Consider the following 21,131-nt stretch of genomic DNA (forward strand, 5'->3'; position numbering starts at 1 on the left):
TGACTTGGACACAGTCAGTGTTTATTTCTTACACAGATCGAGTACAAACTGAGAACACGCTGCTCAGCGTGGATTTGTGTGTTGGTGTCAGAAGTAGCTCTGCAGCGGCTCCCCCAGGATGTTCTCCATCTCCTGAACGACCTTCTGGACCTGCTGCTCCACCTCCTCACACTCGTCTGAAACACAAACGACACACAGCGTTAGAGATGCTGTGTGTCACACACACATACTGTGTGTGCTCTCATTTCATAACCCAACAGGTGAGACGGGGACACCTGAACCTACTCACAGTAGTTTTTTTTTTTAGATTAAGAAGCTGAGAAACTTTAATAAACTAAATAAAATCTAAAAAACGAAGAACACCGTTGGTTTAAGGTTCGTTTCTATCGACTCATCTGTTGGTCGTTTCTCAAACAAACATTTGTTGTTTTCTGGTTCTGAATTCTGACCAGAAAACAACAAATCACCTTTTCAAACCATCTTAATTCAGTGATTTTAAGACTGGGGGGTGTGTTTACTAAATAACAGGTTATTTTTGTTCATGTAAACGGGGAAGATGTAACCTGGTTACTCCGAATGTTTCCAAGCAGCATCATCAGGTGATAAACTGTGTTTGGTTTGTTTTATTATTCTCTCCGTGTTGCCAAGGTCAAACTCCATGCAGTGAGAGTGTGTGTGTTTGTCCTCACCCTCCATCAGTTCAGCCAGGAAGGGAATGGTCTCCGGCAGCAGCACCATGTAGTTCTCCTTCAGCTTCGACGCCAACTCCATCAGCATCAACAGAGCCGAGAAACGCACCTGAGTCGGAAGAAGAACCAGTGAAAGAGGAGAATCTGATTAATGAAACTGTTTCTGTGCTGAAGAACACAGTTAAATTTAAACATGTTAAACACGTTCTGGGCCCCGAACGCAGCAGCAGAGGCACAAAAAGCTGGTAGAAACAGCTGAGCAGGGGTCGGCTGAGTGCAGGCGTTCTCACCTTAGCGTTGCTGTGTCGGGTTTTGAGGAGAACCTGGTAGTTGAGAGTTTTCCACTGAGATTCGTCGGCCAGAGCCGCAGAGAACTGACCCACACAAGGAACCAGGTGTCGGGTCACACGCTGCTGGTACGCCTGCTCCCCACCAACCGTGTTCTCCAGCTGGAAACACAGCAGAAACATTTAGAACTTCACTGTTTGACATAAAATTCATTTTCCTGCTGCAGATGCTGTGTAATTATTAACAGGCTGAACTTTCACAGCATCTTTATTAATTAGTGGTGTTTATTTACTGTGTGTGATCAGAATCTCAGAAACGACAAACTGTTCAAAGCTGCTGCAGCTCGAAAGACGTGTTCACAATATCGGAGGAAAATACACCACACAGTATTTAACCCTTCGAGGTTCCCAGAGGTGTGGTACTAAACAGCTACCGAGTTCACCTCCAGTGGGAAAACTTCTGGCTGGAAACACTTTCTCTGACAGGAAGGTCACCTTGCTGCTCTGTGACATGCAGGTGCCTCCACACCGTGTCGTCACTGTAAACAGCAGGTGAAGGTTGAGGTGAAGGTAGTGACCACAAGCTGCAGCCACAACAAACACGTTTTTAAAATGTGTGACGGAGACGTTAAAATGCTGCCTGATGACCTGCGTTTCACTAACTGCACGTCTGATATCGTGTGAAGCAGTTTTCAGCAGACGTCACTAGATATCAATCGAAAACCACATTTCAACGTCATGTTCACTAAAAAAGAATTAGAATTAGTCTGATGTCTCAAACATCAGCAGTTCAGTTTCCCTGAACACGTTTACATGAAAACATCATTTTAGCATGAAGACTGTTCAAAGAGCAGCTCAGCTCCTTTAACTGTAAGAAAACAGTGGTGAGCTCTCACCTGATCGACCAGCGGCTCGAGCAGAGCGTCGGCTCGCTCTCTGCTCAGGAAACGCTGTGTGTCGTACAGGAAGATCTTATGGAGACAGTCGAGGACGTACTGAAGCAGCAGACTGGTCTTCTCCACAGCACGATCACAGTCAAACAGAGGCTCGTCTGAGGAGAGGAGACGTTAAACAACATGAAACGAGGTGAGAAAAAACAAGGAGGGAAATAACTTAAGAGTTTCTCTAATGCAGCTTTGACCATTAGATGATGATTCAAGTTCGTTAGATAAATTTATTCCTAAAATAAACAAACATAATTTACAATTTAATTTTTCCCTATGTACAAACAAGTGGCCACAACATGTCTACAGATGAGTGAAAATAAAGTTTAATAAATAAAATAGAAAAATAAGCATATCTATCTATCTATCTATCTATCTATCTATCTATCTATTTAATCATTTAATATGAAATAACTTTAAATAACAAATAAAGAAAAAACAAAACAACAAAGTAACTAAATAAAAACGTAACCTGAAACTAAAAGTAAAGAAAATTCAAGTTCCAGAGAAAAATATAATAAATTACTATAAATTCATCAGTAAACTGTATAAATGAAAATATTAAAACAGACGTCACCTGTGTTGGAGCTGCTGGTCTGTCGCAGCAGGTCTGAAAATGGTTTCACCAGGTTTCCTGCGAACAGGACGAAGAGGCCTTTGAGGCGCTCGGCGATGCAGTCAGAGAGTCGGTAGAAAGTCAGCAGTCGCTCTTTGCTGTGTGATTTACTCCAGTCAAACAGCTGCAGGACAAACAACCAGCGCCACACTTGAATTCAACTAAATGATGAATCAATGATGGGAAACAACAGCACACTGGTAGATGGAGTCTGGAGCTGTTACCTTGAAGAAGAGCGGCCTGAACGTGACCTCAGACAGTTTCATCACCATGGTGAGCAGGCTGTCGATCACGCTGCCCTCGACATCTGACGCCTTCTCCAGATCCCCCTGCAGAGAGGAAACAGGTTCAGGACAAACTAACTGGGGTGTCACAGGAAGTGAAGTAAACTATTTATTTGTTGGTGCAACGTCAGACACTGGAGCAGGTGTGATTTTGAAGAAGACATCACTTCTTAAATGTTTCCACACAGACCTGACAGTGTTCGGCACGGAAGTCGAGCGCCGTGAGGAAGAAGGAGGTGAGCTCTGATTGGTGGACGATGATCAGGTCTTTCTCCATGTGAGCGATGTGTTCCTTCAGGATGCCCATCAGCGCCCCCAGCTGAGCCTGCAGGACACCAAGGGTCAGAGAACTATCCATCAGAGTAGCTGTCATGATGCTTTTTCAGTGTTGGCGTCATGATCTGTGAAGAGTTCGCTGTGACGAGCTGCTCCCTACAAACTCACCTTCTTATCCATGACCATGCTGCTGTAGCACCTGGTGAGGGTGGGCAGCAGGACTCGGGGGGGCAGCTTGGTGGCGAGAGTGCTCCTCAGGGAGGCGAGGCGTGCCGACAGCTGGGCAAAGGTGGAGGAGGAAGAGGAGGAGGTCTCTACCAGCCGAGTCAGGCGACACACCTGCAGAACCAGGAAGTGAGCAGTTGCACACCTGAAGCCGTTTCACACGTTCAATCTGTTCTGTAGGAAACGTCTGGAGGAGGGTTAGGTTCAGACAGGTGGGTAGGTTCAGAACGAAAACACCTGAACGATCAGATCAGTTCATTGATTCAGCTCTATCTCAGGCTGCAGTGACAGCGTGATCTGATATGAACATCACACAGGTGTGTACCTTACCTGTAAGGTGGTGTCCTGCACGTAGGGGCTGATGAAGTTCGGCAGCGTCTCTGTGATCCGCTGCAGGGCCGTGACGGCACTCAGCAGGTAGATCTCATTGGTCAGCACCTCCTTCCGGTCTGTCAGTGTTTGCAGCACCGCCGGCATCAACCTGCATCATCATCATCATCATCATCATCATCATCATCATCATCATCATCATCATCATCATCATCATGTTGTGGAGACAAATATGTGAAATCACTGAAGTTTGGGTGAAATCAGCTGGAAACAAAGTGAAGTGCGTGTTCTGTGTTGCAGACCTGGGCAGCTGTGGGATGGCGAGGGCCTTGAGCGTGCCGACCACCTCAGCGATGCAGAGCAGAGCGCTGCCCGTCACGTTCTTTTCTTCATCTGCTGACGTGACGATCTGCACCGCCTGCAGCAGCACGGGGACAAACGCCTCCTGGTGGTCAGAGCCAAAGCTGCGACAGAGCAATTTGAGGCTGTAGAGCGCCGTCTGTCGGTTGATGGCCTGCTCCGCCTCCTCCGTGACCTTACCGTGACCTTTAGCCACGATGCTCAGCAGGTCGCCGGTGAGCTGCAAGAGCACGGTGACCTGGGACGGAGAGATATCTTGTTACCTTATGTTATTAAAGTCAATGGTAATGTTATTTATGTGAAGCTCACTTCAAAATTTTGCTATTTAAGTTTTTAGGACTTACAGTATTTTACTTAATGTTATGTTATTAAAGTTTTGTTATTTCATTAAAGTATTAATATATTCTCTAGTATTTACTGCCTGTATAACTATATACACGCGTATTCTGCTTGTCTTTTATTTGATGACGATTATGTTTACATGTTTATATACTTGCTCTATTGCTCTTTGCAGTTAATTAACCAACTGTTAATAAATGAGCTGATGTTATGTGAGGCGAACATGAACACGTCGCCGTTACCTGCTGCTCGTCCCACTGCGTCCTGTGCTGCAGTTTGTTGTTCAGCAGCTCCATAGCTTTTCTTCTGACTGACGCCAGCTGGTTTCCCATCAGCCCCCGCATCACCACGATGAAGGTGTCTGTGGGCAACAAGGCGTTCACCTGGACAACAGAGGTACACCCTTTAACACACAGATAAGCAGCGCTGTGGAAAGCATCCGTGTTGTAAACATATTTCAAGTCAACACACCTTATCCAGAACATCGTAGGCTTTATTGAGCAGAACTCTCCAGAACTTGGCGGTGGGTTTGTCAGCGTTCTCCTCCACACAGCGAGCCACGCTGTGGATGTAACGCAGGATCTCCTCCAACAGCCTGGAACAAACATCAAACGTTCACCTGCTGCTTTACAGAAAAGAAGAAAGTGACTTTATTTTCACATCCAGCAGAACAAAACTCACCTCTGCTGCAGCTGCTGAAGAGATTCATCACAGATGTCGCCACCGTCTGCAACCTGGAACATACAGTCGAGTTATTCTTTGATTTCAGTGTCACTGACTTCTTTAACATCAGATCAGTTTCTCCTGTCTCCTGTTTCTCCGTCACCCACCTTTCCGATGAAGCTGGCCGAGCCGAGCAGCTGAGCCATGAAGGAGACGGAGAGGAACTTAAAGTGTCGCAGCTCCTTGCTGCTGTGTGCCTCCACGCTGAAGATCAGCTCCTCCAACTTCTCCTCCTCCTCCACCTTCTTGGCTCCTCGCCGGGCGACAATGCGCTTCACTGGGGCTACAACAGACAGACGCATCCAAAATGAATAATGGTCAGAGAAATAACAAGAGCTTTATGTCGAAGGTCTGTTCCTATGTTTCTGGTTATCATGTTGATGCCAGTTGTTGTGATCAGTCAGACGTGTGTTACTGTCACAGTCACCACGTGTTTCCTCAAACAGTCAACTCCGTAAACAGCGAATGGAAATTAAATCTATCAACAAGTATTTGTGAATCATTGTCTCACCATCGTTTTTGTCGTCTGGCAGCTGCAGCAGGAAGTTCAGGATGTTGATGAGGGAGGTGAGTTGGTCGTTCACCTCGAACTGACAGCACAGAGAAATCCAGAAGTCAACGTCTCTCTCCAGAGCTGCGTCCTACACAAAAACACACGTTACTCAGAACTCTGTGCTGTGAACACAGACACTAAGGTCAGAAATAATATGTTCATTTCACTACAGCTTGGAGCTGAAACCAAGACGTGGTTGATAAAATCTATCAACCACTCTGGGGCGAGAAAAGAAGCCGTCTCACCTTCTCGCTCACGGAGCTAGCGCTCTGCGTGGCGTGCAACTTGAACAGGAGGAGCATCAGGACCCAGAGGAAGCGGCTGGGCCCCAGTGTCGTCACCAGCTGGGTGAGGATGGGTAGCCGGCGGTGATCGGGGACATGAGGGAGGGCATCGGCAAACACGTGCATGATTCTCGTCACAACGGTGTCCACGTGAGCCGAAGAGCTGCCATCAGACAGCTGGTGCGCCTGAAGACGAAGAGAAGAGGGTGATGAAGAGAGAGAGGAATACTTAGCCCCCCCAGTGTTTCTCCATGTGTCTCCACCTGTGCCCGAGCAGAGTGATTCACCTCTCACCTTGATCAGAGCAGGTATGACCATCTGGACCGTCTTGTCGATGACCCTGAAGCTGTAGGTGTCGTCCAGACGCATGATGTTGGCTCCCATGAAGGTGAAGATGGGCATGATGTTGTGCAGTACTTTTTCCTGCAGAGTAAAGCGGAGGTTCAGGAGGAGACAGGGGCTCAGAAAACCACAGTATCCACATTATGTCTCTGTGCGGATTTCTCTGGTTGATGCTGCTGCTCTGTCACAGACCTCAGCTGTTCTATATCCATCCAAATTAAAAGATGAAGAAGAAAATAAAAGGTGAAGCACTCACAGGGAAGATGGTGGCGACGGTGCCCAGAAGCAGCAGAGCGTGGTGGTGAGTCTGCGGCATGTCAGACACTCTGATGCACTGAACGACCAGCTCCACGCTGAACTTGTCTTCATCCAGGATGTCTACAAAAACACAAAACCTGCGTCAGCTGCGCACATTAAAACACATCTCATTACAACCTTTGGGTGGAAAGGGCTTCCACTCCCAGCTGAGTACCTGGAGCCACAGGTGCTCCGTCAGGAGACAGTTTGTGGCAGACGTTGAGCAGGCAGCTGAGCAGCAGCTGTTTGGTGTACTCCATGTTGGTGTGGTCGCCTGAACTGGGCTCCAGACTCCTAATAACAGAGCAGAAACAGACAGAGGTTCAGACAGGGATCACTCATGTGAGCCAGACATTCCTCAAACACTGTCCTCTACTGTACCTGGCGAGAAGAGAGAACAGAACCGGCACCAACATCTGGGCTCTCTTCAGCTTCTTCTTGTGCTGCAGCAGCTCCAGGATCAGAGTCACTCTCTGCCAGGACACAGCGGCCCCCTCTGGACCCACTTCACTCGCCTCCTGAGGTTTCCTGATAAGTGGAAACAAGTTCATAACATCCCTGTGTCCTCCTCCCAGTTCACTGATGTAATGAACATATCTGATTAATACTCGGCCTGTGAAACCAGTCACACATCTCAAAATCCTGCATTTCATCTGTTTTCACTTTTTTTAAAGTCTCCTTCTCGTCCTCCAGCAGAAACTATACTGAGCAACTGAAGCTATACTGAACGCTGGACACTGCGCTGTAGAAGCTAGTTTTTGTAAATACCTCTGAGTCATTTTGCTCCTGCGGCTCTGCTGCACCGTCACACTCACTTTGGGTTTCTCGGGCGGAGCGAGCTCATTGGCTACAAGCTGACCATCAACCAAGATCTGTTGAGAAAAAGTAATGTTTCCAGGAAACAGCACAATGACTCAAAAGTTTGATCTACGGTCAACACACGTGAGAACGGTCTGATTAGCATTCATGTAGAATTCTTAGCACATCAGTGCTCGGTTCAGCTGCCTCTGTGTTCCTCTCAACAATCTAACATTAGCCAAAACCGACCAGTCACACTTGAAGCTGTGTGAAGTTATGTTTGACAACTATAACTGGAGCTGGTCAATCCGTTTTCTCACCCCTTTGAACACGCTGCTGACGGTGTTTGCCACCAGTGGACTCCTGCTCTCCACCAGCAGGTCGAACATCACTGACAGCAGCTTCTGCTGAACCTTCTCGTCTCCTAGGGCCGAGAAGAACGGCTTCGTAATCTGCGAGGAGGAGAGACGATACAAAGACACGTCGGTAATGGAGAACAAGAAACCCTGAGTCTGGAAATTCTCTTCTTCTTAATTCTCTCTCTTTTCTTTGGTTCATTACCACACGGTCAGTGATCGCTGCACCACACTGTCCCCTCCAGTCTACCATACTCTAGTTATTTAAACTCTGACTCAGTCCTCATTTAACTGTGATTTCCAGTAGTCCTGGTTTTGACACCAGCTTATCCAGACCTGTTCCAGAGCGATGATCTGGCAGCTGGGGATGTCAGGGTGCGGCTGGGTAGAGGTCCTCAGAGCTCTAATGAACAGATCCAGACAGTTCTGGTCCTGGGTCAGCAGAGGGGCCGATGCTTCGTTGTACTTCCCAAGAATGAGCTGCATCAGCTGGGCCTCCGCCCGCAGCAGGGTGGGGGTGTCGGGGCCACTGTGTTCCAGGAGCCGGTCCAAGACGGGAAGCAGGGCAGATAGGACAGACTAAGGGGAGAGAAGAAGCTGTGAGACCGTCCAATTCCACAGAAAATAACTAACTATTTGAATGACTTATTTATCGAGTAAAGCAAACTAAATCAAATGAAGTTTGACTGTTTATAATCAGATGTACAGGTGTGTTCCTGGCCCCACCTGTCCGTTGACCTGGCTCAGCACTCTCAGCAGGTTGGCGGCGGTGTAAGACGGGCAGCACGGAGTCTGAACGCTGAGCAGCAGCTGCTGCAACGATGCCTGGAGCTTTTTCTGCTGCGGCTTCGCTTTAGCAGACACACAGTCTTCATGAAGGACACCGAGAGCCTGCAGAGGTGTGATGAACAGTCACACACAGACACTCGAGGTGCTCTGAACCCAATTATTTAGCAATGATTCACCTGCTATGTGACATTTTCTGGTTATATCCACAAAGTTCTATTACAAACTTCAAATGTTCTCACCGTGCTCAGGTACGAAGGATCAGCGATCATCTCCTCTAACGTCTTCAGGAGTTTCTCTGTGATTGGCCGGAAGGGAGAGGAGTCGGCTCCCGACAGGCTCTGCAGAGCGCCAAGAGCCGCCCTGCGAACCTCGCGAACCGGAGAGCTGAGACAACACAGCAGGGACGGGACCACTGACAGAAATACACAGTTCAGTTCAGTGTCTGCAGTCAGAATAACTGACTGATAATCAGCAGATTAACACCTCATCGAATCCTCAGATGCTCTTTATTTCTTATCTCAAACCTTTTTTATTTCACCGTTTTCTTCTTTTTCTTACCAGGGGAGTTTGCAGCTGCCAGTTCCTCCAGTGTAGCGGCGGACTGGACGCGGAGCACAGACCTGCCCATGTACAGGGCCTGAGTCTGCAGGACGGCCCCGACCTTCACGTCTAACTGGTCTCCATGGTTACTGCTGTAGCCCCACACCATGCACAAGAACCTGAAGAGCATCGTCGGCTCACGCAGGTGGACCTGGAAGAGATGAAGTGATGTTTTTATGTGCAAGTCGTCTTAAAGAACAGTTCAACATTCACTAAAATCCTTTTCTAAACCTGAACAGGAAGCGACCTCATACCTGGACAAGGAGCTTCATCAGCTCCCTGAAGCTGCCAGCTGTCGGCCCGTCTCCGGCGCCACTAATGACGACACTAAAGAGACGACAGATCAGTCCCAGGTAACAGCAGGTGTTGGTGTCCAGCTTCTCCGGGTTCCACCAAACCTCACCTGGCAGACAGGAGAATAAATTCAACATGTCGCGTAACCACAGCTAAACTAGACAGGTTGAGATTTTAGTTCTAATTTTTACCTTTGAAGGAGGCGTCGTGACACCGGAGAGAGGAAATAAAGTCTCTGAGCAGGCAGATCAGAACGAAGCTGAACTCCCTGTCCAGTTGTTCACCTGGCTGCTGCCCACACCTGCTCAGGTACAGTGTCATGGCTTCAGAGAAGGAGGAGGGGACGATGAAAGGATGCTGATCGTCCTGTTAAAACACAGAGGATAAAACACAAAGCTCTGGAAATATGGTAAAACAGATGGAATGTTATCAATCGAGGGACGCCATCTCTGACGTGTGACTGTCTGTTGACTGACCTGGGCGTCCTCGTTTCTGGTGACCTCTAGCAGGGGGGGTTCCAGCAGGGTGTAGACTCTCTGAGCGGTCAGCAGGTGCTGGGTCTCGCTCAGCTCACCCAGGCCGAGCAGTAGAGTCTGGGTCAGCACCAGAAAAGACGTCCTGACTCTGAGCCCGGAGCCTTTCTGCTGCTCCACTGTCAGAACCAGCTTCTCCAACTGAGAGAAACACAGGCCCAGTTACCTCCTGCTGATACGTTTGTGCTTTCCAAAGTCTGATTTGTCAAATTAAAACTTACGGCGTCCCGTTTGGAGAAGTGCTCCATGTTTGCCAGGTTCTTGGTCAGCGTGGAGACGAGATGCTGGTTGGCCAGACCGATGAAGTCAGGTTCAGAGCTTCTCTTCACCACTTTATCGAGTTCTGTGTAGACCAGGAAACATCTTCAGGTTTAGTCAGAGACTCTACAGAGTCCGGTCATCTTAAATGTGTTAAAATTCAGGCTAGATAAGAGCCTCGTGTATGCCATAAAAACATGATGCGAGAGATAATTTGGAGTAGTTTTAGATGTTTGGCTTTTATTGTGAAGCAGCCACAGGACACACGTCTGTTACCTTGAGCCCAGTTGAGGCTGAGGGGGTGCTGGGTGAGGATGGAGGATCGGGCAATGCAGGAAGCGAGGCAGAGCTGGGCCGAGTTTGGTTGTGCAGCTGTGATCACCAGGAAGGGGAGGAGCTTCCACCCCGTCCTCTGCACCAGCTCAGCATCCCCCTTTCCCAGACGGGGATCGGACAGTAAACTCACCGTCTCTTTCAGCACAGGCAACCTGAAGAAAACGAGAGCTCAGAGGTAAAATTACAGAATAAAGTGAATAGAAAAATACAATCCAGGTGTGAAAAGTACTTCTACTGTACTTTACTGTATTTGATTTTAGTAATTTAAAGATTGGTAGTTTGTGTTTGTTGAACATCTAGACTCTGTAGTAGCTATTTTTAGTTTTTATTCCGTACTGAAAATGTTTTCACCAGTTTACAGAACAAATGGGAGCTGATGGTTTAAAATTCAATCGCTCTGCTGTGTAGCTCCAACATTTGTGTGTCTCAGGAGATGAGTAAAGTATAAGAAATAATGATTGTGTTTACTTCACTGACCAGCGCTCATTCACGGAGAGATCCACTCTGTGCAGCAGAGACAGTAAACAGGACACGATGTCTTCAGGGTCCAAAACATCAAACAACACCTGGAACAACAGGAGGGTCCAGTAAACGCATCATCAGAACCGACTTCACCTAATAAGCCAGATTATTTTAGGACTTTTTTATTTCTACATTTGATTCTTATCTGCACGTAGGAATCAAATGTTCATGTGGGATTTAAAGAAACTCCTAAAAACTTTTAAAGTCTTATTCTCTTCTTATAGTTTTAAGTCGATACGTGATGGTTCCAGCGTCTTGAATGTAATTTACTGTTTTTCTTATTTTACAGTAAAATATAATAACTGCCAGCTGCCTGTCTGCAGCTTTTACTCATGAAGATTATCAAACGAGCTGCTTCTACATCCCTCCCACCGTCGCCTCATTAACTCTCTCACTGACCTCCAGCACTTTGAGGGCAGCTGCCACGACCTGCGGCACATCGTCCTTCAGACGGTCCATGACAGCGTCTTTCAGAAAGGCGTCATCCAAACTCTGCTGCTGATGAGAGGAAGCCACACAGAAACGTTTTCTGTATTTTATTCTGCTCTAAATACAAAAGTTCTGATCTGAACCTAGGAGCAACTAGACTTGTTCTGATTTGTGTTGTACCTGTGCAGAGGTGATGATGCTCATCAGATGCTCCACAGCCGAGACTCGGACTGAAGGCTGCGGGTGGTTCAGACTGAGGAGCAGTGATGTGTCCGAGTCGCCCAAAATCTGCAGAAACACAAACACAGTTTTCTTTGCAGCTCTGCAGTCCATCCGGGATATGACCCAGTTTTGTTGTTTTCGATCTTTCCTGCATGTTAACAGCTTGAGCTGCCGAACCTCCACATATGTTTTGGCACAAGAACACATGAGACTAACTGTTCAACCTGTTGTTTAGTGCGTGGTTTTACTGGTGACATGTGCAGCACAGCACGGTGTAGTTTAGTGTACCTGATATTTTCCGCTGCTCATAGACAGAGAGAGGAACTGGTGGAACAGATGCTTCTGCTCTGTGCTGCTGATGTCGGTCACGTGGCCTGCGAGGACACCATCCAGAGCACCACAGTATCTGATGGAGGAGAGACTCAGTGTGACACCAGCTGCTGATTCAGTTAACAATGACGTGTTTAAGGTCACAAACTAACAGACAACTTAATGCTAAGTCCCTCACAGAGCAGCAGACACACTCACCTGGACTCGAACAGTCGCACCAGAGGCAGCAGGCGCTGGTTGAGAGCAGACAGGTTTTCAGCAGAGAGCTCGGTCTGACTCAGATACTCGTCCAGCAGCAAACTGCAAGAGAAACAAACACTTAGGATTAAATAACAAGTGCTAACTGAGGTTCTTCTTTTCTGTGGAGCAGGAGGTGAAGCTGGTGGATGCAGGATGAGGAGGTGGGTTTACCGAGCCACGGTCTGGTCCAGGCCTTTGGTCAGAGGAACAGACTGCAGGACGGACTCTAACACATGAAGCTCGTCTGTCTCGCTTTCACCTGAGATGCAGAACAGGTAAATGTCAGCTGAAGCTTGGTAAATAATCACTTCACACTGTGCCGTTACTTCTTCCTGCTGCTTCTAGTTCTCACCTGAGCTGTAGGTGAACACGGCGTGGATCAGGTGAGGCAGCAGATAACGCAGGAGAGGACTGACATCATGAACCGCTGCCATGATCTGAAGTGTTGAGACCAACGTCGACATCAAGCACAGACGGCTGAAAGCTCTGGGGACACATGAACAAAGGTTAAAGGTTACAGGAACAAGTCTCTTCCTGTCTGTAAACTTGAGTCTAAACCGACCAGATGTCAGTGTAACTGCTCAGTTTGAACCCTCCACCCCTATGTTTTTCTCTAGACCAGACTAAAGGCCTGGTTCTACCTGGGCCCAGCAGCTCCCTCCTTCTGGTTCTGCAGCAGCACGATGAGGCAACCCAGACCCTCTTTGGCGAGAACAGGCTCTTTGAGCAGGGACTTGCTGACGTGCACGGCGAGGCTGTCGACCAGACTCGCCTCCATCACCACCTTCACCGACAGCTGGCACACGATCATGTATGTGGCAGCTTTGTAGTCCGTCAGCGACGACTTCAGTCCCTGGAAGATCCGGAACAACATCACATCTGCATTTAACAACTTGAGACTCTTCATTGAGACATTCCTTCTGGTCATATACATAACTCCTGCACTTCTAACTGGGTGTTTTGTATTTACCCTCTGGACGTAAGGCAGCAGTTTGGAGATGATGGTGTCGGACACTTTGTCCACAGTGTCCAGAGCAGAGACGATGGTGGAGGCGTAGAAAGAGAAGATCACTCTGAGCTGGGAGCAACTTCCGGAGTGTTCAGAGTACGCCTGAAGAGAGGCGGACGACACAAACGATGTGGTGAAGAGCAGCAAAACTTTTTTTTTTTCCCCAGTAGCATCACTACTACATCACACCGATTAACTTTGTGTTGTATCTCTGTGTCTCTTGCTGCCGTCTCGTCATGCTCTCATTTAATTTAATTTAACTTTCTACCTGACATGAAATTACCACAGACACAGTAAATTCACACATCATAACACTTTTCTTTATTGTCCATAAATTGTCTGAAATGATGATTTTATTGTCCCTGACTCAACACAACAGTGGAGTTGAGATTACAGCTGCAGGTGAACGTTCCTGGTAAATTACTTGTTAACACAAACATTGTGTTTTATTGATTTCAACTAAAGATGAAGCAGCTGCTGCAGTGAAAACGTGTGTGACTGTTTTAGTCTTGATATAAACTTTAAACATGTGCGAGTCCACCAACTCCTCCTGAGTTGTTTTACCACAGACTATCTGAACAAAGCCTACAGCAGGAAGCTAGAGTTGAAACTAAGACAACACAATCGCCTCTAGACATCAGCTAAAACCCATCTCACTGTTACAGGTGAGACACGGCGAGTTTACCTGGATGGACTTGGTGACCATGGTGCAGATGAAGTCCATGAAGCTCAGATCTGTGTAGCAGTGAGTGATCAGAGCTCCTCTGGACAACGGCACGCCTGGTTTCTAAAGAGACAACAACACATGAGTGCTACAGAAATAAAACCATCAACAGAAACAGTGTGAGCTGCAGTAGAGGCTGAGGAGTTCAGGATCAGACCTGCAGGCAGTGCAGCCAGTTCCAGCGGCTCGTGGCATCTTTGATCTTGAGGAGCTGCAGGACTCTGACAAACACGTTGGTGTCGTGGTACGGCAGAGCGCAGGCCAGCAGGCTGTCGGAGTTATAAAGCTGGATGTGGAAGCTGCAACACACACACACACACACACACACACACACACACACACACACACACACACACACATTTAAAAAAAGACCTGGAATTCAGTACCACAACAAGACTTATCTTTGAGATTCCCTAATATTTAAATGAACACAAACATGAAACCAACTGCATTATTTGAGTCTTTTCATCTGTAATAAAGTTTTAATGTTTTCACATAAACAGAAAATAATAAAATATTTTAAATATTAACATTAAAGTACCAGAAAACTGGACTCTTGATAACAGAACAAAGTGAACAGCAGGTTTTAGATATTTGTCTCATTTACTACAGAATCCTAATAGAAATACTTTTTTTGATCTCTCAGAACAGATTCTGTGTCATTTTCGTGACACCTACAGCACAGATCTGAGATGTTATGGGAGTTCACTGTGTGCAGCGTACCGGTGAACCAGCCACTCGATGCATTTGTGAGCCGGTTTGAGGAGGAAGTACGGGCAGAGGCGGGTCAGGAACAGAGAGATACCCGCGTCCAGCTTTTCGTTGACCTCTTTGGACTGGACGCTGCGCTCTAGAGTCTGTGACGCCCTGCTGAACAGAGTGTCCTGGAACTCCAAGAACGCTGGTTCAATTCCCAGCAGCTCCTCCAGCCCCGTGCAACCTGAGCGACAGATGACAACAAGATTAGGATGTAAAACTGCCGTAAATAGACGTTGCAGATCCAGTGCAGGACTCACCGAGGGCGTAGAAGGTGCTTTTGTCCATAGTTGCCGCATCTTTGGGGTCAAAGAGGAGGGAGGCGACTTCTCTGCGGGTCAGGAGGTTGGGGTCGCTCTGAGGCAGCGCAAGCCTCTTCAGCTGGTGAGCTAATGACGTCATGATGACGGTTTCGTAATCTGACAGAAAGAAAAACATCAGATTCAGTCTGACTCCTGCTTTTCTAAACAGCCAGAAGATGGAGGATTAGCCACTACATTAACTTATGGTCCCTGCTTCAACTTTAACGTTAAATAAATAATTAATCTTCTGATAGTTCAGTGCCGTCAGAATAACATTCTGGTTAAAACATATTTTAACTTGAGTCACGTATTGCTGGAAAAGATGAATGCAGTATTTAGATTAACAAACTATTTAAACACAGCTTCTGTGTAAAGCTTTAATTTTTCATTTCTACAAAATAATTTAATCTGGTGTTTTTTTAGTGAGGTTTGGTGCTTAAAATAGTTCCACAGCAAACAGTTAGCCGGATAATAGTAGTCATTCCAACCATATCCAGGTTTGATTGCTGTTTTGCAATTAAGGCGTTATAACTCCTTATTTATATATTTTTTACCAAACACAGCTTTTAATTTTAGCTTTTCATAAATAGCTAAACTAGATACGTGCTAATGCTGTTACAGTTAAAGCAGCTAGCGCCGCTAACTTTCCGATTTCCCTCTTTTAAAACAACTATACAACAACAATACATATCTAAGTGTAAGCAACACACGGACATAAACAGGTAGGAGCAACATCGTATAATTCAGAAAATAAATCAAAGAACAAAACCAGAAAAACTCAAACCTGTTCTGAAAACTTCACTAACACATGGGTCCACGCTGTTGATGCTGTGACCTTTGGTCAGGATGATACTATATCCGGTTCACAGAGGAGCGAGATAATTCGCTTACATCAACTTCCGTTTTCGTTTAGCTAACGCTCTGTTATTGAACGATAAGCAGAGGTTGCTTTACAAAAACTATTTCATTTATCACGGACTGTTTGATGTTTAAATTGAATAAACAGCTGTTGTGATTAAACTATATACAGTAACCGTGCTGAGCCTGAACTCAATATTATAGTAGAATTTGTGGACGCCAGACAACCACAATTCATGTTAAAAAACGACGTGAATCATCTTTGCCACATTACACGATCTTTGTTTCCGCTCCAGTTATTAATGCCTCCTGCCACACGGGGCCGACAATCACCGCTACGGAGTCGGTTTATTGAAGCACGGGACAACGGGCCGCTAAAGGTCCCGGTTCGGCTCGAGTTTCGGTTCTACCGTTGACATTCAGGTGGTTCGTGTCTTAGGAAGGACACGTTGAAGTGTGGTCAGCAGTGCGGAGCTAACTGGCGCTTTAAACATACCTTCGGCCGTGTTTGGCTAGCAGCAGCTAACCGGCCGCTGTTTCACCTCTAACCGCTGCTGTGGACGAGTCTCCGGTTTGTTGAGCGCTCCGCTGTAGGTCAGTGGCTGATTTGTGCTATTTTCCTGTCGTATCTTCATTTTGTGTCGACACTTTGAGAATTAGCTGTAGCTAACGTTAGCAAACCGACCGTTCGTTTTTCGCGGTGCACCGCCCATCGCGGAATGTGATTGGTCGTCTGTAACGTCAAGTGTCTGAGCTGCTCGCTGATTGGCTTAAAAACGACGGGCCCTTTAACAGTGCAGTTAAATGACCGAGGACACGTGGGGGAGTTTTCTGAACCCGGAACCAAAACACGTCGATGGTTAATTAGTTTTAACGAGTTAATACTGTAAACCAGCTAACGATGCCACCAGAAAGGTCGTGTCAGGGTTGAAAATACGCGTTGAAAGAAAAAAGACATTCATATTTAAAGTGCAGATCACTGTTATTGTCATTACTGATTCAATGAATCAGACGTGCACTTCCTAAACCCTGGGAACCAAATGTGTCCTGCGACACAGACAATGAAGTGTTTTATAAAGATGCTGTGCTGCAAATACTGCTCAGTACTTGTTACTGTCTAGCCTGACAGCGCCCTCAGCAGGTGAACAGGGGGCACCCTCTGCAGGGAGTCCCTAATTGGCTCAGACTGAGGGCTGCTGGGTAATCCACTCAGGGTCACTGAGGCCAGTCAGAGCGGCAGCGAGACCGGGAGTACAGGTGATCTGTAAACCAGCGTTTACCTGCAGCTGGTGGTAAGTTCCTGTCATGTTTGTCTCCCTCTTACCTGGTTTGTGTTCAGGTGCAGCTGCAGGTCCGGAGACGTTAAATCGTCGTGAACAGTGTGTTCAAATGTAGTTGATGTTACACCTGCAGTTTGTACCATTTGTTGTTTGAAATGAAGTTTTCCTGTTTTCTGTACTTCATAATTTCACTTCACTACACTTCAGTATTATTTACTCCCCTTCTTTTTCATCATAAGACTCTATGGGTTTATGCTGTCGCCGTGGTTTAAAGACCTGTTTGAAGGTTCACTCTTGGTTTTAAAGGAACCATTGGCTGTACAGGCTCAGAAGTCAGACAGAATCCTGATCAGTACCGCTCCTTATTACTGAAAGAGTACAACAATTACTGTGATCCTCTAAAAAACAGTAACATTACACCAAGAAATCTAATATAGTCTTCTTATAGAAAACACGTGTACTACTAATCTCTGCAGTACTACAGTATAAACAAAGGACTGTCAGGACCACTACAACATGCAGTAACACATGAGTATAAAGGAGTAGAGATGGTTCACAGGTAATGTGTTGGTGTGTGTCCTCACTACTGTAGTAAGACTGGTGTGTGTGGGCGGAGCCTAAGCAGCTCACTGACCCCCTCCCAGCTCTAACAGGAAGTGCTGCCTGCTGCCGTTTAAGCAGGTTGGAGGTGAATGTGCTGCTGCCACTCACCTGTTTCTCACTGTGCGTGTTGTCATACAGCGTGTTCGTGATGCGTGTCTGTAATGACTGACGAGGATGAGGATCTGCAGAGCTGGGGCTGGACTGACCTGTGTGTATTCTCACCTTCTGTGGCTTTAACCCTGTCTGTGTATGTAGGTCACGCTGGCTCAGGTTACAGGGATTTGTTCTGTAGAGCTCAGTGTGTTATAATCAGACCTGCTGCTGTTTCTGACTAATCAATACATGAGGACTGGAGCTGACAGTGAATGGTGACATAGAACTTTTTTGGTGGCACTTTGTTTTACTGCTGTATTTTGAGGTTAATTAACACAGAGAGGATTAATAGTGTTTCCCATCTGAAACGGGAGGAAAAGCTGCTGCTGCTGCTGCTGGACATTGGACTTCGTTCAGGAACTGGTCATATGATTTGTACAAGTATGTTGCGAGCATGTGCAGAGGTACAAGTGAACTTTAAGATACAGAGAACACGCTTTTAAAATGTTTTCTTCATCATATAATTGTCACCATCATCATCGTCATGGCTGCGACTTAACTAAGAGCTGGTTTAGATTTAAGTCTGATTAGTTTTTATTTTGGTAAAGTAGGAAACGTGTGTCAGGTGTCCTGCATCACCCTCTGTCACAGCTGACAGTGAAATATTCTGTCATCCACTTCACCTCCTCATGACTCAGGAGTCATGAGGAGGTGAAGATCTGTTTTAGTGTCTAACTTCCTAAATGTTGTTGAAATATGAAGAGTTTCTTGCTCCTCCTCAGCTCCAGCTACTCGTCCCCCTTGTCGGAGAAGGAACAGCAGGTCCTCTCACCCCCCCCTACCAGGACCATGTCCAGACGCAGCCTGCGGCTCGATGACGGCCTGTTGGACCGCAGTCTGCCGCACGGCAGCACCTCCTTCAGCGTGGGAGGAGGGGGCAGCTGGAGGAATACCAGGTGAGTGTAATTAGGTAGATGTTAGCTGCTCTCCTGCTTTCACCCTGAAGGAAACAGAACTTTCTTCTGCTCCTTCTCTGCCCTGCTCTTCTTCACTCTGCTCCTTATCCACTCCATACTACTCTTCCTCCTCCTTCTCTTCATTCTTCTGACTCCTTCTTCTCCTTGTCCTCCCTGCTCATACCAGACCTTTCAGTTTGTTCATGTCTCTCCTCTGCTTGTCCTCCCCCCCCCCCCCGTCTTACCTTGGTTATGTCCTCCTGCAGGTCTCTGAAGTCCCGCCATTCTCAGCAGCACTCCATCTCCTGCTCGGAGTCTCTCCTCGTCCAAACTCCTCGTAAACTATCTGGCCAGTTGCTCCACAACAGCAGTCTCCACAGCGTGGCTTCTGACGCCTCCCTGCTCTCCTCTCTGCTGGATGAGTCCTCCATCCAGGAGACCACCCTGGTCGACACACTTTGGGGTAAAACACAACATTGTCATCATGTTTGTTCATTTTTATTTTTCTTACAACAGAAACGGGTGAAATTAATGTTAATTATGAAGCAGCTGTAGTTAATTGTTGGTCTTTTGGATAATAATATAGAAATAATGTCTCCAGAAACATAAGGACACTAAATTTTAATTCTCTAAATTCTCATCCACTGATCTCTACATATAGGAGAGTCCCAGTTCTTCTTCAGTTGTTTAGGAAAGATGAAAATGTTCCTGCATCAGTTTTGATGTCACTGTTTCTGCAGGAGAAAATAGTTCAAATGAAAACTGTTATAAACGATTGGCTTTGATTTTTGTGGCTGTTTTGGATGGATTTGGATTTGGATTTTGTCTGATCTTCTTTCTCCTCCTGCTGTTATAGGTTTGGACCATGACAATGATCCCAAAGGTAAGTTCAAACGACTACTGTCACTTCTCTAACTTATAATTAAGGTTTTAGGCTAAAATTAAAGAGAAGATCCAATCTCATCCAGTCTCAAAATTTTTTATCACTTATAAAACCTTCATATATAGATAGATAGATATATCTATATCTCACATTAAAAACTAAAGTAAAAATGTCACTAATTCTTGTAAGACAGGAAGCTCCAGATTATCAAAATAAAAGTTAATGTGTCTGTTTCAGAAAGCACTGTTATCGCAGAGCAGAGCACCATCGTGGCTGACAGCACTCTGACTGGTTCAGACGGACTCTGTCCCAAACACCCGGTCCCGGCTCTCAGCAGAGTTTACTGTAAAGACTGTGAGCCTGTCTCCTCTTACTGCTCCTCCTCTAAATACACCCCCTCTTTCTCCTCGTCATGTCCGAGACTTTCAGAGCATGAAGAACTGGAAACTCCCACCATCTACTGCAGAGACCGCAGCCGCAAGAGCAGGACAGGTGAGGACATTGGGCAGAAAGGTGATTGACTGATGTCTGTTACTAAACAAACACAGATCTTTAGTAGAAATCTGCAGGAGATCAGACTGATGTGAAACCACATCACCAGTTTTATTCCAAAGTAGACAAACACGTTTTTATTCTGTTTTCTGACCCAACACTTAAAAGTAGCACAACTTTGTTCATTAGGAAGACTTTTCTCCTTCGTTTAGGTTCGATATAAACACACTAACTCAAACTAATGGAAACTGATGTGGACTAAAACTGAAGTGTAAAGTAAAACAAAAACTCCTGTAACAATGGAATCCAACATCTGCTGCTTCTTTCACTGTTGTAAATCAGAGCAGATGCGGACCGGTGTTAACAGGACAGGAGTGGACTCTTTAACAAACCTTTTCTAAGCAGGTGTGTGGAACTCAGGTGTGTCTCTGAGCAGGAGGACAGCAGCCTGTGTTTTTTTTCTCTGCTCACTGTGCTTCATCAGCGGCTGCTGCTACACAAACACAGAGACGTTTCAGGTAGTTTTGGTAACCGCTCTCATCTCCATGTTTTTATCAGCTAAGCAGGAAATAAACAGCAGAAGGAGGATTTGTTCAAGTTTGTTGCTCTGCCTTTCACCTGGACAGGTGCACGTAGCCCAGAGGAAAGCCTGTGGTTCTAGGAGAGCCTCAGTGCTGCTTGATTTCTATCTCTACCTTTCCCTTCATTCTGTTGATTACCTGGATCAGATGTGTTCAGCCAATCAGCTGTTAGTGCTGAGATGGTTGGAAAACAGGCAGGACTACAGCTCTCTAGGACCAGGGCTGCCTACCCCTGTTCTAGTCCAAAGCGTGGACACTGATAAACAAGTAAGATTCTGGTTAATGAATCAGAAAATAAACGTTGTTTCTGAGCTTAATCTGAATTCTTGGCTTTTGTT

At 46.3% G+C, this 21,131-nt stretch overlaps 2 protein-coding genes and 1 long non-coding RNA gene across 17 annotated transcripts in view; 2 read left to right on the forward strand and 1 right to left on the reverse strand.

The window, feature by feature from the left end:
• heatr1 (HEAT repeat containing 1) lies at window positions 1-15,892 on the reverse strand. Of its 7 annotated transcripts, none has more exons than XM_026350520.1 (44): window positions 15,832-15,892; window positions 15,006-15,164; window positions 14,713-14,929; window positions 14,147-14,288; window positions 13,951-14,052; window positions 12,898-13,367; window positions 12,609-12,742; window positions 12,428-12,515; window positions 12,215-12,316; window positions 11,975-12,092; window positions 11,645-11,752; window positions 11,435-11,533; window positions 10,991-11,079; window positions 10,454-10,665; window positions 10,141-10,262; window positions 9,863-10,060; window positions 9,578-9,752; window positions 9,347-9,495; window positions 9,051-9,243; window positions 8,732-8,904; window positions 8,430-8,594; window positions 8,040-8,282; window positions 7,668-7,799; window positions 7,318-7,421; window positions 6,931-7,077; window positions 6,725-6,843; window positions 6,509-6,630; window positions 6,205-6,333; window positions 5,872-6,096; window positions 5,585-5,714; window positions 5,181-5,356; window positions 5,032-5,084; window positions 4,822-4,945; window positions 4,593-4,733; window positions 3,954-4,249; window positions 3,652-3,802; window positions 3,265-3,435; window positions 3,011-3,145; window positions 2,761-2,865; window positions 2,498-2,660; window positions 1,873-2,027; window positions 980-1,138; window positions 690-798; window positions 42-176 (listed from the first exon to the last, which is right to left on the reverse strand). In XM_026350520.1, the coding sequence occupies exons 2-44, from the start codon at window positions 15,145-15,147 to the stop codon at window positions 88-90; spliced, it is 6,576 nt and encodes a 2,191-aa protein (XP_026206305.1). In that variant the 5' UTR covers window positions 15,148-15,164; window positions 15,832-15,892; the 3' UTR covers window positions 42-87. The 7 variants fall into 7 exon arrangements, with proteins under 7 accessions (XP_026206303.1, XP_026206305.1, XP_026206306.1 ...); XM_026350521.1 differs by having other exon boundaries at window positions 15,006-15,168; window positions 15,832-15,869; XM_026350523.1 differs by lacking the exon at window positions 15,832-15,892 and having other exon boundaries at window positions 11,435-11,530; window positions 12,898-13,109; window positions 13,227-13,367; window positions 15,006-15,195.
• LOC113155833 lies at window positions 12,311-12,966 on the forward strand. The gene is made up of 3 exons (XR_003298260.1): window positions 12,311-12,531; window positions 12,602-12,762; window positions 12,874-12,966. It is a non-coding gene; the product is annotated as an uncharacterized LOC113155833 (long non-coding RNA).
• The window catches only part of LOC113155827 (SUN domain-containing protein 1-like), a 15,164-nt gene continuing 8,968 nt past the window's right edge, over window positions 14,936-21,131 (forward strand). For 5 of the 9 annotated variants that reach the window (XM_026350525.1, XM_026350526.1, XM_026350528.1 and 2 more), the window contains exons 1-5: window positions 17,892-17,996; window positions 18,664-18,837; window positions 19,104-19,300; window positions 19,694-19,720; window positions 19,958-20,212. In XM_026350525.1, the coding sequence (XP_026206310.1) occupies window positions 17,950-17,996; window positions 18,664-18,837; window positions 19,104-19,300; window positions 19,694-19,720; window positions 19,958-20,212 (700 nt within the window). In that variant the 5' untranslated portion in view covers window positions 17,892-17,949. Of the gene's footprint in view, window positions 15,130-16,367; window positions 16,500-17,072; window positions 17,198-17,891; window positions 17,997-18,663; window positions 18,838-19,103; window positions 19,301-19,693; window positions 19,721-19,957; window positions 20,213-21,131 lie in introns of those variants that run through there. The other 4 variants (XM_026350532.1, XM_026350531.1, XM_026350530.1 and 1 more) reach the window with 4 other exon arrangements.

Source organism: Anabas testudineus, chromosome 19, assembly GCF_900324465.2.
Source record: "Anabas testudineus chromosome 19, fAnaTes1.2, whole genome shotgun sequence".
Classification (NCBI taxonomy): Eukaryota; Metazoa; Chordata; class Actinopteri; order Anabantiformes; family Anabantidae; genus Anabas; species Anabas testudineus.